This window comes from Rana temporaria, chromosome 3 (assembly GCF_905171775.1).
Source record: "Rana temporaria chromosome 3, aRanTem1.1, whole genome shotgun sequence".
Classification (NCBI taxonomy): Eukaryota; Metazoa; Chordata; class Amphibia; order Anura; family Ranidae; genus Rana; species Rana temporaria.
Window position 1 is genome coordinate 444,312,817 of NC_053491.1, and position 15,255 is coordinate 444,328,071.

General features: G+C 50.4%; 1 protein-coding gene across 2 annotated transcripts in view; it reads left to right on the forward strand.

The window, feature by feature from the left end:
* Positions 1-1,208: 1,208 nt before the first annotated feature.
* The window catches only part of ZNF653 (zinc finger protein 653), a 34,809-nt gene continuing 20,762 nt past the window's right edge, over positions 1,209-15,255 (forward strand). The window contains exons 1-3 of one of the 2 annotated variants that reach the window (XM_040346512.1): positions 1,209-1,508; positions 7,382-7,425; positions 9,014-9,196. In XM_040346512.1, coding sequence (XP_040202446.1) covers positions 1,237-1,508; positions 7,382-7,425; positions 9,014-9,196 — 499 coding nt within the window. In that variant the 5' untranslated portion in view covers positions 1,209-1,236. The remainder of the gene's footprint in view (positions 1,509-7,381; positions 7,426-9,013; positions 9,197-15,255) is intronic. The other variant, XM_040346513.1, reaches the window with a different exon arrangement.

Genomic DNA, 15,255 nt, shown 5'->3' on the forward strand with positions numbered 1-15,255 from the left:
GACTACAGTGCGTCCCCGGGTCATCTAGTCACTACAGTGCGCCCCCGGGTCATCTAGTCACTACAGTGCGCCCCGGGTCATCTAGTGACTCCAGTGCGCCCCCGGGTCACCTAGTCACTACAGTGCGTCCCTGGGTCATCTAGTGATTCCAGTGTGCCCCTGGGTCATCTAGCAGCCTAATTGCACCCTGGGCCATCTAGCGACTCCAGTGCGCCCCGGTTCATCTAGTCACTACAGTGCGTCCCCGGGTCATCTAGTCACTACAGTGCGTCCCCGGGTCATCTAGTCACTACAGTGCGTCCCCGGGTCATCTAGTCACTACAGCGCGTCCCCGGGTCATCTAGTCACTACAGTGCGCCCCCGGGTCATCTAGTCACTACAGCGCGTCCCCGGGTCATCTAGTCACTACAGCGCGTCCCCGGGTCATCTAGTCACTACAGTTGCGCCCCCGGGTCATCTAGTCACTACAGTGCGCCCCCGGGTCATCTAGTCACTACAGTGCGCCCCCGGGTCATCTAGTCACTACAGTGCGTCCCCGGGTCATCTAGTCACTACAGTGCGTCCCCGGATCATCTAGTGATTCCAATGTGCCCCCAGGACTTCACTTCAGACCTGAAATCCAAAGAATGAAAGGGATGGGCTATGGACAGTCAAGCTGGGGAGGAAAGAGCTAGATGTGTGTGTGTAGATTTGGGTTTGAGCTATAGTACTCTGTCAACACAAGGATCGCCTCAAGGATATGTGAAGAGGATCATTTTGGAAAAAAAGGATTTACATGAATAAAAGCTGACCATTGCAAGCGCCCGTGTCAGTGGCAAATGGTTTGTGTCATCCCTGTAACTGATACATTCTGCTGGAGAGTTTGTTCTTTTGAAAAACAATAGACTTGCTGCCAAGATCACCAGATGAAAATAGAAGGAAAGCCTAAAAGAGAAAACATGTGCTGCTTCCCCCACCTGAGTCCCCCTCTCGGTGCCCTGCTGTATAGAAGAATTCAGAAGGATGACACGAGGTGGTCCCCTTCAGGTTCTTGCACTGCTTGTATTTAACATATAAGTGTAATGATTACAGAGATGTATTATTGAGTTCAGCTTCAATACTATCACTATCAGGTGACAACACAGTGGAAATAAAACCAAGGGCTGTCCACTCAATGCTCTGTCCCTAAAGGTGAAATGTTAGTATTGATAAAGTTTGCTGGAGCGGTTGTGATGACGTCAGCGCGGGTGTAGCAAGATGGCGACGCCGGTGACGGCCGAGGCTCTCTCCTCGGAGGACGATGAAGACAGCGGCGGGAGGAAGGTGCGGGGCAGGCCCCGGCTGACGGACAAGGACCGGGTGCGGCGCCGCCTGGAGTCCCGGAAGAAGTACGACTGCCGCCGGGTGTACCTGGGAGAGGCGCACGGAGCCTGGGTGCGGCGGAGGGAGAAGGGGGCGGAGAGCGGGGGCGGGGCCTGGACTGACGCCAAGCTGGCCGCTTACCTGATGGAGCTGGAGGCGCGAGGAGGGTGAGATTACCTGAGAGTGTCCCGGCATGCACTGCGAGGGAGACCCCCCTCACTGTCCATATCCCAGTGTGTGTACTGGGAATAGACACCATCCTTATCACCATTATTATTATTCTGCACCAATTAGTTGGAGATCTGGGTGCCCATTGATTACAGGCTGATTATTCAATATAATCTATATAATACAGAATGGGGATTTAATAAAGTATAATAATCTATATCATAAAGAATGCTAATCGATATATTAACCTCTTAACAACTGGGCACTTAAACCCCCTTCCTGACCAGACCAATTTTCAGCTTTCGGTGATCTCACATTTTGAATGACAATTACTCAGTCATACAACATTGTACCCATAGGAAATTTTTGTCCTTTTTTTTTCCCACACAAATGGAGCTTTCTTTTGGTGGTATTTAATCAGCGTTAGATTTTTTATTTTTTGCGCTATAAAAGTAAAAAGACTGAAAATTCTGTAAAAAAAAAAAAAATGTTTTTTTTTCGTTTCTGTTATAAAATTTAGAAAATTAGTAATTTGTGTTCATAAATTTTGGCCAAAATTTATACTGCTACATATCTTTGGTAAAAATAACCCAAATTTGTGTATATTATTTGGTCTTTGTGAAAGTTATTAGAGGTCAACCGATATATCGGCTGATATTTGTCCGTTTTGGAGAAATCGGCCGATTTTTATCCAAATTAGGCCGATATTTTACATGGCCGCTAGCGGTGCCACGGATCCGGAGCTAGGCCGAAGCCGCGGCCTTTCCTGATGCTGTGACCGCAGGGGCAATCCGCGAATTGCTGCCGCGGTCACAGCATCAGGAAAGGCCGCGGCTTCGGCCTAGCTCCAGAGCCGCGGCCATCTAGGTACACCCAGCGCGGCGGCCCTCCTCTCTGTTTACACCCACAGAGGAGGAGGGGCCCGCGCTTGTTGGTGTCTGTAGCAGGGGGGGGTGGTCTGTACTGAGGGGGTGACACCATTTTTTTTGCACCAGTGTCAATTAGTGCCACTTGCCATCCAGTGCCATCTGCCAGTGGCAATAAATACCAGTGCCACCATCCAGTGCCAATTAGTGCCACCTTCCATCCAGTGCCATCTGCCAATGCCTCCAGTGCCAATTAGTGCCACCTTCCATCCAGTGCCATCTGCCAATGCCACCCCTGCCAGTGCCAATTAGTGCCACCTGCCAATGCCACCCCTGCCAGTGCCACCATCCAGTGCCAATTAGTGCCACCTTCCATCCAGTGCCATCTGCCAATGCCACCCCTGCCAGTGCCACCATCCAGTGCCAATTAGTGCCACCTTCCATCCAGTGCCATCTGCCAATGCCACCATCCAGTGCCAATTAGTGCCACCTTCCATCCAGTGCCATCTGCCAATGCCACCCCTGCCAGTGCCAATTAGTGCCACCTTCCATCCAGTGTCACTTGCCAGTGCGATCCAGTGCCAACTAAAGCCATTGGTGCCACCTGCCAATGCCAACCAGTGCTAACTATTGCCACTCAGTGCCACCTGCCAGTCAGTGCCACTTGCCAATGTCACCTGTTAGTGCCACCTGCCAGTGCCAACCAGTGCCATCTGCCAATCAGTGCCAACTGCCAGTGTCAATTAGTGCCATCTTTCAGTGTCATCCAGTGCAACCTGCCAGTGCCAATAAGTGCCTTCTGCTAGTGCCATCTTCCAGTGCCACGAGCCAGTGCCACCAAAAAATATAAAAAAATCAGCCTAAAATATCGGCCGCAAAAATCGGCATCATATATCGGCCATCGGCCACCCAGATTTCTAAATATCGGCATCGGCCAGAGAAAAACCCATATCGGTCGACCTCTAAAGGTTATAGCGTCCACAAGCTATGGTGTCAATATCTGAAAATTGATCACACCTGAAGTACTGACGGCCTATATTATTTCTTGAGACCCTAACATGCCAGTAAAGTACAAATACCCCCCAAATGACCCCTTTTTGGAAAGAAGACATTCCAAGGTATTTAGAAAGAGGCATGGTGAGTTTTTTTGAAGTTGTCATTTTTTTTTCACAAAATTGTCACATTAGCAGGTTATTTCTCACACACCGCATATGCATACCACAAATTACACCCCAAAACACATTCTGCTATTCCTCCCGAGTATTGCGATACCACATGTGTGAGACTTTTACACAGCGTGGCCACATACAGAGGCCCAACATGCAGGGAGCGCCATCAGGCGTTCTGGAACACCCAGACCAATTCTGACATTCCTCTCCTACATTTAAAAATCATCATTTATTTGCTAGAAAATTACATAGAACCCCAAAACATTATATATGCTTTTTTAGCAAAGACCCTAGAGAATACAATGGCAGTTGTTGCAACTTTTTATCTTGCACGGAATTTGCGCAGGAATTTTTCAAACGCGTTTTTAAAAAAAAAAACAGTTTTGTGCTTTAAAAAAAAAAAAAAAAACAGTTAAGTTGGCCCAATGTTTTTGTGAAAGATGAAGTTACGCCGAGTAAATAGATACCTAACATGTCACCCTTCAAAATTGCACACGCTCGTGGAATGGCGCCAAACTTCGCTATTTAAAAATCCCCATAGGCGACGTTTAAATATTTTTACTGGTTACATGTTTTTAGTTACAGAGGAGGTCTAGGGCCAAAATGATTGCTCTCGCTCTAACGTTCGCAGCGATACCTCACATGTGTAGCCTGAACACCGTTTTCATATGAATTACGTATGCGTTCGCTTCTGCATGTGAGCACACGGGGACATGGGCACTTTAAAAAAAAAATGTATTGTTCATTTTACTTTATTTATTTTAGTTTGACACTTTTTTCCACAAAAATAAATGTTTTGATCACTTTTATTCCTATAATAAGGAATGTAAACATCCCTTGTAATAGGAATATAGCATGACAGGTCCTCTTTATAGTGCGATGTGGGGTCAATAAGACCCCAAATCTTATAAATATATAATAAAGAATGGCAATAAGGAAGTAAAATAATCTATATACTAAAGATTGATAATCTATATAATAAAGAATGATATTCTTTGTAATAATATTCTATATAATAAAGAATGCTACTAAGTGCAGTTTTCATACAGATATAACAGAATTATTGAAATTAGAACTCTTTCAATGCTAGATTAACCTCTTTCCCACCAAGGACGTCCCTGGGACGTCCTCGGCTTTGTGCAGTGATATCTCAATGGTGCCTGCAGCTACAGACATCATTCATATATCCCCGTCTTCAGCCGCCGATTCTCTGCACCATAAGAACGATCAAAGCGGCAGTTCCGCCGCTTGATCGTTCTTATAGGCAGCGGGAGGGGACGCCCCCCCCTTCCGGCGCCATCCGTGCCATCAGGGGCCCGGAGAGCGAATCGGTCGGCGTCCGCTGCAGAACCATAGAGACGACTGGTGACCAGACGGTCACAGTCATCTCTATTACCATCAGAGGACCGGGCGGGACGTTATACCTGGAAGTAAACAAAGCCGCAATCGCGGCTGTCGGCAAGTGATCGGTGATTATTTTTTCACCAATTTCATGCTTGTAAGCCTGGAGGAGAGATGTGGGGTCTTATTGACCCCATATCTCTGCATAAAGAGGACCTGTCACACTGATTCCTATTACAAGGGATGTTTACATTCCTTGTAATAGGAATAAAAAGGATCCCATTTTTTTTTTTTTTTAAAGTGAAAAAATAAAAAGAATTAAGTAAAAAAAAAAAAATTCAAAACGCCCCTGTCCTCGATATCTCGCGCGCAGAAGCGAACACGCATGCAGGTCCCGCACACATATGTAAACACCGTTCAAACCCCATATGTGAGGTATTGTTGCGTGCGTTAGAGCGTGTGCAACAATTCTAGCACTAGACCTACTCGGAAACTCGAAAATAGTAACCTGTAAAAAATGTTAAAACGTCACCTATGGAGACTTTTAAGTACCGAAGTTTGGCGCCATTCCATGAATGTGCGCAATTTTAAAGCGTGACATGTTAGGTATCTATTTACTCGGCGTAACATAATCTTTTACATTATACAAAAAAATTGGGCTAACTTTTGTTGTTTTTTAATTCATTTTTTCCCCAAAAAAGGCGTTTGAAAAATTATTGCGCAAATACCGTGCGAGGAAAAAAAGTTGCAATGACCGCCATTTTATTCCCTAGGGTGTCTGCTTAAAAAAAATATATAATGTTTGGCGGTTCTGATTAATTTTCTAGCAAAAAAATTGTGATGTTTACATGAAGGAGAGAAGTGCCAGAATTAACCCGGTGGGCAAGTGGTTAAATAAGATTAAATAAGAGAAGTTGATTGTTTTATCCACTTTGGAGTATATTTATAAAGCAGTGAAAACATTCACCAAACATCTTCCAGGTCCATGTGTTGTAAATGACAGTAATAAATTCACCGCCAGGCAATGTTTGGTGAAAACCACATTTAGTGCTTTAGAAATGTTCCCATGAACTCTGACAATGAACTTCTCTTATTTGCTTGTTATGTTTTATCTGTTTGAGAACCACAAATAAAAATACCTGTTGATCCTGCCAGCAATCTTGTGAACTCTCTGCCTCTGGACTGTTCTTATCTAGCATGGTTCTCTCAATAAATGACAGAGCAGCTTTATATTCTGGGGATGAGGAGAGAGGGATGTGTTCTATAGTCCTAACATACCTCCTGTTCTAGTGTGACAGCGCTTCTATAGGTACAATACAGTGGAGTGAACGTTGTTCTCCTAGGACACAGAGTTTGTTACGGGTTGGATCAGCAGGAGAGAATGAAAGAATATGGGTTCCAATGTCATAGTTCACACCAGTGCTTTTCCTGCGCAGAACTGAATTGGAACGTGGTAAAAATGCACTGGGCACCAGTAGAGTGGAAAAAAGTCAGTGACAAACCAATTTAAAACCCAATTCCGTCACACTTCTTAATATTTTCAAATCTGGACACATTTTCGGCAGCATTCCGTCTACATAAATCCAACACGTTTTTTTAGGACATAACTACAGTAAAACCTTGGTTTGCGAGCATACATCGTTCCAGAAACACGCTTATAATCCAAAGCACTTGTATATCAAAGCATTTTTTTTTACAGGTTATAAAAGAGAAGAGAGGCGCCTCTAAGTGTAGCAATAAGTTGCTAAATGTTGTACCTTCATTAAATGTAACCATATTGCTACACTTAGAGGCGCCTCTCTTCTTTTTTATACTTAGTTGTGACATGACGCTACTCTTATATCAAGACATCGCTTGTATATCAAGGCAAAATGTATTAAAACATTTTGCTTGTCTTGCAAAACGCTCTCAAACCAAGTTACTCTCAAACCAAGGTTTTACTGTACATGGCAGTATTTGGTTTGGCTAAGGGCCCTTTCACACGGGCGGACAAACGGTCCGTTTTTTTACAAGTCCGTTTACGTTTACGGACTTGTAATGATTCCCTATGGGATTGAGCATCCGCTAACGTCCGCAAACATCCGCCTCCGCAAAGATCCGCTTTTTCAGACGGAAGAAAACCCTATTTTTCTTCCGTCTGGTGGAACGGGTCGGATGAACACTGACACACGGTCCGTATTCATCCGATTCCCCATAGGGGAGAGCGGAGGAAAGACAGGGCGGTCTCTGCACAGTGTGCGGGGACCGCCCTGTCCGCCGACAGCTCAGCGGGGATTTACGGATGATCCCCGCTGAGCCGACGGACACACACGGGGCGGATCAATACGGATCCGCTCCGTGTGAAAGAGCCCTAATTTAGAAATATCCATGTTATCGTTATTCGGTCCAAATGTAATATTTTGGTATGTGTTTGTGTGTACTGTATGTGTACATAATGGGTGGTGATTCAAACTTTTTTTACACCTTGTTTTTATTTTTATTTTTTTTGTGTTACAGGAAGCCATGTGAGGATCGCCAGTCTGGCTCGCAGCACAGGAATAGTAGGTGTTCACTAGCCTGGGAAATTATTGGTGGAAGTAGTTAATGAGGAACTCCAAGTTAGCTCAATTTTTTTTTTATATTGTGAAAGATGTTACGCCGAGTAAATTGATACCCAACATGTCACGCTTCAAAATTCTGCTCACCATATTTGCGCAGCGGTGTTACAAGTGCACCTTTTTTTTTTAATACACTTTTTTTAATTAAAAAAATAAGACAACAGTAAAGTTACTGTTGTCCTTATTTTTTTAATTAAAAAAAGTGTATTTAAAAAAAAAAAAGTGCACTTGTAACACCGCTGCGCAAATATGGTGAGCCAGAAAGTATTGCAACGACTGCATGAGGTCAGTCCAGAGGAGGCAGCGCAGGGGAGGAAGTGGTCAGGGCAGAGGGGGAGGCGGCGTGCATGAGGTCAGGGCAGAGGAGGAAGCGGCGGGCATGAGGTCAGGGCAGAGGAGGGGGTGGCGGGCATGAGGTCAGGGCAGATGAGGGGGTGGCGGGCATGAGGTCAGGGCAGAGGAGGGGGTGGCGGGCATGAGGTCAGGGCAGAGGAGGGGGGTGGCGGGCATGAGGTCAGGACAGAGGGGGCGGCGGGCATGGGGTCATGGCAGAGGAGGCGGCTGGCATGAGGTCAGGGCAGAAGAGGGGGCGGCGGGCATGGGGTCAGGGCAGAGGAGGGGGCGGCGGGCATGAGGTCAGGGCAGAGGAGGGGGCGGCGGGCATGAGGTCAGGGCAGAGGAGGGGGCGGCGGGCATGAGGTCAGTGCAGAGGAGGGGGGCGGCGGGCATGAGGTCAGGGCAGAGGAGGGGGCGGCGGGCATGAGGTCAGGGCAGAGGAGGGGGCGGCGGGCATGAGGTCAGGGCAGAGGAGGGGGCGGCGGGCATGAGGTCAGCGCAGAGGAGGGAGCGGCAGGCACAACTATGGAGTTGGAGACTTATCTGCAGTACGGTGTGTCCACTCCCTGATCCTGTTATCTATGTGGCCCTTGGCAAGACTAATAGCCCCTCCTTACCCCCCCGCGGGTGGGGGGGGGGGGTTTGAGTGGTAGTCTTGCCTAGGGCACAGAATAGGTAAGCACCGACCCTGTATGACATCACATAAAGCAGAAATCCAGGAGTGATCTTTTTTGCATGCTTATATTGGTCCAGCTTGGCTCAATGTTTGAATCCATATCTGATATCCAGAGGGCCGCTGGGGACGCGCATGCACTTTTTCAGGCCAAGTATGCTTTCTGCAAGTACAGAAAAAAAATGGTCCTGCAAGAACTGTGGACCACAGACTCCTCCCTATTGTTATGGAGAGAGATGTTCTGTAGTCCTAACACACTTCCTGTCTTATTGCGACAAACCTCCCCCTCCATAATTACAGTACAGGAAGTGAACGTTGTCACTCTAGGACAGGAAGTGCATCATTTGTGGGATCACCAGGTAAAGGGAAAAAATGGCCTGAAATAAGAAACCTAATGCAGGCACTACATATGAGGACAGGTAAACTGTTTGTTCTTGGATTTAGATGCATGTAATGTCGGTATAGCTGTATAAGCTGCTGCCAGACAGGTGATATGTAACAGAAGCTCCTATCTTTTGTCAGCAGGACAGCGAGGCTGTGTGAACAATCTGCTCAGCTTGGTGACATGGTACTGTGATCACAAGAGCCACTGCCCTCACGAGCCCGGCCTGTCGGAGCTCAACGCTAGTGATGTTCTGTATACCACGGCCGTGTGGCAGTGCCAGGCAGGACACCACTTTTACCAGGAATTGCGATGTCCATTGGGTAAGGTATACTTTACTGCAACTGTCATTTAAATGTGATATGTTAAAGTGATTGTAAACCATCACCTTGTAAAACAATCCATTCAGTTTAAAATAGAAATGAAATGCAAAACATATAAATATAAGATAACATTATAAATACCTTTTTTCACTTTGTTTTATAAGTGATCACATTCTTTCTGTTCTCAGCTGCATTAGAACTGGGGGGAGGAGAAGCAACAGCACACTGAGCTTCCCAGTGAATGACTGCAGGGGGGGGCAGTCAGGACAGGTCTGATCATTGGAGGAGAGCAGACCGAATTCCCAGCACCGCTAGAAAACTGACTACGATGTGTTCTCCTGCTTAGTGTGGTCAGTTTTTTATAGGAACTGAGGCACTGGGAGACTCGCCAGGCATTTTACACAAAGGACGCAATACAAAGAGAACAGAATACCTTTTCATACAAATACATGGTACAGCAGCCACATATAAGGAATATAAAATGTTGGGGTAACAAACACTTTAAGTGCATGACATGGCAGCCTTATGTGTGACAACCCACAGACATAACATAATGTTAAAATACACATATGCCCAAATGTTCACAGTTTTATCTACAGTATGTTAAAGGGGTTGTAAATCCTTAATGCATTAGGTTGGGAGGGATGGGATCAGTGACAGAGGGATAGTGCTGGGATTGATGGAATCAGGCAGAGGGATGGCCGTGGGAGGCATAGGATCAGGAAGAGGGATGGTGGTGGGAGGGATAGGATCTATGACATGGGGATGGTGGTGGGAGGCATAGGATCAGGCAACGGGGGATGGTGGTGGGATGGATAGGATCAGGCAGAGGGATGGGATCAGGCAGAGGGGTGGCTATGGGAGGGATAGGATCAGGCAAAGGGATGGGATCAGGCAGAGAGATGGTGGTGGGATGGATAGGATCAGGCAGAGCGATGGTGGTGCGAGGGATGGGATCAGGCGGAGGGGTGGTGGTGGGAGGAATGGGATCAGGCTGAGGGGTGGTGGTGTGAGGGATAGCATCAGGCAGAGGGATGGTGGTGGAAGGGATGGGATCAGGCAGAGGGATGGTGGTGAGAGGGGAGGGATTGGATCAGTGGCAGAGGGATGGTGGTGGGGGTGATGGGATCAGGCAGGGGGATGGTGGTGGGAGTGATGGGATCAGGCAGAGGGATGGTGGTGGGAGGGATGGGATCAGGCAGAGGGATGGTGGCGAGAGGGGAGGGATTGGATCAGTGGCAGAGGGATGGTGATGTGGTGGGAGGGATGGGATCAAGCAGAGGGATGGTGGTGGGAGGGATGGGATCAGGCAGAGGGATGGTGGTAAGAGGGGAGGGATTGGATCAGTGGCAGAGCAATGGTGGTAGTGGGGGTGCGATCAGGCAGGGGGATGGTGTTGTGTTGGGAGGGATGGGATGGTGGTGGTGGGGGGATGAGATCAGGCATGGGGATGGTGGTGGGAGGGATGGGATGGGATCAGGCAGGGGATGGTAGTGGGAGGGATGGGATCGGGCAGAGAGATGGTGGTGGGAGGGATGGGATCGGGCAGGGGGATGGTGGTGGGAGGGATGGGATCAGGCAGAGAGATGGTGGTGGGAGGGATGGGATCAGTGACACTCCCCTGCTCTCAGTGTGAGTCGATTTCCCCCTCCTCAATGCTCAGTGTCTTTGCCTCTCTTCCTTCCCGTGCCTCCAGCGATGCCTCTCCTAACATTGGGTCTCCTCAAGCTCCTCCCCCTGCACTGCACTGGCTGCCAGCTCATCGGCTGACTTTCTGCTCCATTGTCCATCTCACTGCATACTGCAGTGGGCGGGGAAGTGGAGGAGGCTTTATTCACCAGGCAGGCTCTTCCTCTGTGTGTCTCCAGGGGAGGCAGAACACCGGATGACGTCATTCGTGATCTGAGCATCAATGCAGAATCGCGATGCAGCGATTATATTCAACACCCCAAGGAGCCGTGCAGAGCTGCACCAGATTTTGCACTCTCCAGTTTTAGTAAATCCACCCCTCTATGTAGTCCGCACTGATGGGGACCTAGTGGCAGATTTTCTCCAGATGAGGTGCGGATTACAGCCCTGCCGTCACTTGCTATTTATGTCTTTGCAAGGCTGTTAACCTAGGTTGACGGCAATCCTAGATGCATGGATCGATTTCCAGAAATATGCAATTTACAGCAGATTGTTCATCAATTGTATAAATGTTTAACATACAGAATTCCCGCGGACCCGATCGCCGCCGGAGTCCCGCGATCGGTCACCAAAGCTGAAGAACGAGGAGAGCTGTGTGTAAACACACCTTCCCTGTTCTTCGTTGTGGCAGTGTAATTGATCGTCTGTTCCCTGATATAGGGAAAGCCGATCAATGACGTCACATGTCCAGCCCGCCCCCCTACAGTTAGAAACACATATGAGGTCACATTTAAACCCTTCAGCGCCCCCTAGTGGTTAACTTTCAAACTGCAATTGTCATTTTCACAGTAATCAATGCATTTTTATAGCATTTTTTGCTGTGAAAATGACAGTGGTCCCAAAAATGTGTCAAAATTGTCCGATGTGTCCGCCATAATGTCGCAGTCACGAAAAAAATCGCTGATCGCCGCCATTGGTAATAATAAAAAAAAAAAAATGCAATAAAACTATCTCCTATTTTGTAAACGCTATAAATTTTGCGCAAACCAATTGATAAACGCTTATTGCGATTTTATTTTTTTTTTTATTTTTTTTTTTTACCAAAAATAGGTAGAAGAATATGTATCGGCCTAAACTGAGGAAAAAAAGTGTTTTTTTATATATTTTTGGGGGATATTTATTAGTGGTCGACCGATATATCGGCCGATATTTGGCCGTTTTTATGAAATCGGCATCGGCCGATTATTGTGAAAAAATCGGCCGATTTGCGGCATTCGCGGCTATTACAATAAACGGCCTGCAGTACTGACCAGTGCTCCAGCAGCGTGTGTCCCTGAATCCTCTACCCGCATGGCCACTATTGAAAGCAAGGAAAGATTTTACTGGCATTGCATTGTACCGCCCCGCTCCGCCCCCTCCCTCGGCGTGCTGTATTGGATGAACAATCATTGGCCCTTTACAAGCATCTTCCACCTGACATGGTAACTCCCCCCAGCAGGAGATCGTGGCCAGCACTAGCTCTGTCTTCTTTCCTGCTGAGGCTGAGCCTGCTGGCTGCTTGTATTTTACTTGTTCAATATTTGGCTGGTCATCTCGTCAGCATGAACCTAGCCTATCAGGTGCATGCAGATAGATAACAGCATGTATGGAGGGTAAGTGCTACTGTACTGTGCCCCCCTGCAGACTTGTATGTCTTTTTAAAGTGAAACCTGGCTGAAGCTGGCATTGAGAAAATGGATTAGGATGACTCTGGGTGTATATCAGAGTTACATTGTGGAGATCCTCTTCACAATGTAACTCTCATCCTCATTCATTTTCACAATGCATTGCAAATCAATCATCTTGCTGCAGCACCACCCATCCCTCTCCACAACGCAGCACCACCCATCCCTCGCCACAACGCAGCACCACCCATCCCTCTCCACAACGCAGCACCACCCATCCCTCGCCACAACGCAGCACCACCCATCCCTCGCCACAACGCAGCACCACCCATCCCTCGCCACAACGCAGCACCACCCATCCCTCGCCACAACGCAGCACCACCCATCCCTCTCCACAACGCAGCACCACCCATCCCTCTCCACCACGCAGCACCACCCATCCCTCGCCACAACGCAGCACCACCCATCCCTCTCCACAACGCAGCACCACCCATCCCTCGCCACAACGCAGCACCACCCATCCCTCGCCACAACGCAGCACCACCCATCCCTCGCCACAACGCAGCACCACCCATCCCTCGCCACAACGCAGCACCACCCATCCCTCGCCACAACGCAGCACCACCCATCCCTCTCCACAACGCAGCACCACCCATCCCTCCCCACAACGCAGCACCACCCATCCCTCCCCACAACGCAGCACCACCCATCCCTCTCCACAACGCAGCACCACCCATCCCTCCCCACCACGCAGCACCACCCATCCCTCCCCACCGCGCAGCACCACCCATCCCTCCCCACCGCGCAGCACCACCCATCCCTCTCCAACGCAGCACCACCCATCCCTCGCCACAACGCAGCACCACCCATCCCTCGCCACAACGCAGCACCACCCATCCGTCGCCACAACGCAGCACCACCCATCCGTCGCCACAACGCAGCACCACCCATCCGTCGCCACAACGCAGCACCACCCATCCGTCGCCACAACGCAGCACCACCCATCCGTCGCCACAACGCAGCACCACCCATCCGTCGCCACAACGCAGCACCACCCATCCGTCGCCACAACGCAGCACCACCCATCCGTCGCCACAACGCAGCACCACCCATCCGTCGCCACAACGCAGCACCACCCATCCCTCTCCACAACGCAGCACCACCCATCCCTCTCCACAACGCAGCACCACCCATCCCTCTCCACAACGCAGCACCACCCATCCCTCTCCACAACGCAGCACCACCCATCCCTCTCCACAACGCAGCACCACCCATCCCTCTCCACAACGCATCACCACCCATCCCTCTCCACCACGCATCACCACCCATCCCTCTCCACCACGCATCACCACCCATCCCTCTCCACCACGCATCACCACCCATCCCTCTCCACCACGCAGCACCACCCATCCCTCTCCACCACGCAGCACCACCCATCCCTCCCCACACCACCCATCCCTCCCCACAACGCAGCACCACCCATCCCTCCCCACCACGCAGCACCACCCATCCCTCCCCACCACGCAGCACCACCCATCCCTCTCCACAACGCAGCACCACCCATCCCTCTCCACAACGCAGCACCACCCATCCCTCTCCACAACGCAGCACCACCCATCCCTCTCCACAACGCAGCACCACCCATCCCTCTCCACAACGCAGCACCACCCATCCCTCTCCACAACGCAGCACCACCCATCCCTCGCCACAACGCAGCACCACCCATCCGTCGCCACAACGCAGCACCACCCATCCGTCGCCACAACGCAGCACCACCCATCCGTCGCCACAACGCAGCACCACCCATCCGTCGCCACAACGCAGCACCACCCATCCGTCGCCACAACGCAGCACCACCCATCCGTCGCCACAACGCAGCACCACCCATCCGTCGCCACAACGCAGCACCACCCATCCGTCGCCACAACGCAGCACCACCCATCCGTCGCCACAACGCAGCACCACCCATCCCTCTCCACAACGCAGCACCACCCATCCCTCTCCACAACGCAGCACCACCCATCCCTCTCCACAACGCAGCACCACCCATCCCTCTCCACAACGCAGCACCACCCATCCCTCTCCACAACGCAGCACCACCCATCCCTCCCCACAACGCAGCACCACCCATCCCTCCCCACCACGCAGCACCACCCATCCCTCTCCACAACGCAGCACTCTCCACAACGCAGCACCACCCATCCCTCTCCACAACGCAGCACCACCCATCCCTCGCCACAACGCAGCACCACCCATCCCTCTCCACAACGCAGCACCACCCATCCCTCTCCACAACGCAGCACCACCCATCCCTCTCCACAACGCAGCACCACCCATCCCTCGCCACAACGCAGCACCACCCATCCCTCCCCAAAACGCAGCACCACCCATCCCTCCCCACAACGCAGCACCACCCATCCCTCTCCACAACGCAGCACCACCCATCCCTCCCCACCACGCAGCACCACCCATCCCTCCCCACCACGCAGCACCACCCATCCCTCGCCACAACGCAGCACCACCCATCCCTCGCCACAACGCAGCACCACCCATCCCTCGCCACAACGCAGCACCACCCATCCCTCGCCACAACGCAGCACCACCCATCCCTCGCCACAACGCAGCACCACCCATCCCTCGCCACAACGCAGCACCACCCATCCCTCGCCACAACGCAGCACCACCCATCCCTCGCCACCACGCAGCACCACCCATCCCTCTCCACCACGCAGCACCACCCATCCCTCTCCACCACGCAGCACCACC